Raw genomic sequence first — 1255 nt, forward strand, 5'->3', positions numbered from 1 at the left:
CACAGGGTTCTGCCCTGGGCCCAGTGCTATTCAACATCTTTATCAATGACTTGGATGATGGAATAGAGGGCATGATTATCCAGTTGGCATATGACACCAAATTAGGAAGAGTAGCTAAGAGTGGACTTTATGATGATGCACAAGGTCTGACTCGTGAACACAACCATTCTCACAATGCTGGCATGTGCATGGTTTCTCTCCAGTGTGGAGACTCTGGTGTTTCTCAAGGGAATACCTCTCAACAAAACATTTCCCACAGTGCTGACATTTGTATGGCTTCTCTCCTGTGTGGAGACTCTGGTGTCTTTGAAGGTGAGATTTGCGAGCAAAACATTTCCCACAGTGTTGGCATTTGTATGGTTTCTCTCCTGTGTGGACTTGCTGATGCTTTGAAAGGCTTGACTTGTTAGCAAAACACTTCTCACACTCCTGACATTTGTATGGTTTCTCTCCTGTGTGAAGACTCTGATGCCTCACAAGGGTAGACTTATGACGAAAACATTTACCACAGTGCTGGCATTTGTATGGTTTCTCTCCTGTGTGAAGAATATGATGCTTCACAAGTGAAGACTTTTCAGGAAAACATTTTCCACACTGCTGGCATCTGTATGGCTTCTCTCCTGTGTGGACTTTCTGATGATGCACAAAGGAAGGCTTGTCAGAAAAACATTTCCCACAGTGCTGGCATTTGTATGGCTTCTCTCCTGTGTGGATACTTTGGTGTCTTTGAAGGTGAGATTTGCGAGCAAAACATTTCCCACAGTGTTGGCATTTGTATGGTTTCTCTCCTGTGTGGAGACTCTGATGCTTCTCACGGGAATACTTCTCATCAAAACATTTCCCACATTGCTTGCATTTGTATGGCGTCTCTCCTGTGTGGACTGTTTGATGACTCTCAAGTTGTGACTTGCGAAGAAAACATTTGCCACACTGCTGGCATCTGTATGGTTTCTCTCCTGTGTGGACTCTCAAGTGCTTCCTCAGGTATGTCCTTTGACCAAAATACTTTCCACACTGTTGGCATTTGTGTGGTTTCTCTCCTGTGTGGATTCGTTGATGCTTTGAAAGGCTTGACTTGTCAGCAAAACACTTCTCACACTCCTGGCAATTGTACGGTTTCTCTCCTGTGTGAAGAATCCGATGTCTCACAAGGGCAGACTTGTGACCAAAAACTTTACCACAGAGCTGGCATTTGTATGGTTTCTTTTCTGTGTGAAGAATATGATGTTTCATAAGGAAAGACTTCTCAACAAAA

General features: G+C 43.9%; 1 protein-coding gene across 1 annotated transcript; it reads right to left on the reverse strand.

The window, feature by feature from the left end:
* Positions 1–425: 425 nt before the first annotated feature.
* Positions 426–1208, reverse strand: LOC121918669 (zinc finger protein 675-like; the record flags this gene model as incomplete). The annotated part of the gene is made up of 2 exons (XM_042444687.1): positions 426–536; positions 816–1208. Coding segments are annotated over 2 exons (504 nt in total), but the record flags the coding sequence as incomplete, so codon positions are not given.
* Positions 1209–1255: the final 47 nt, after the last annotated feature.

This window comes from Sceloporus undulatus, unplaced genomic scaffold (genome assembly GCF_019175285.1).
Source record: "Sceloporus undulatus isolate JIND9_A2432 ecotype Alabama unplaced genomic scaffold, SceUnd_v1.1 scaffold_22767, whole genome shotgun sequence".
NCBI lineage: Eukaryota > Metazoa > Chordata > Lepidosauria > Squamata > Phrynosomatidae > Sceloporus > Sceloporus undulatus.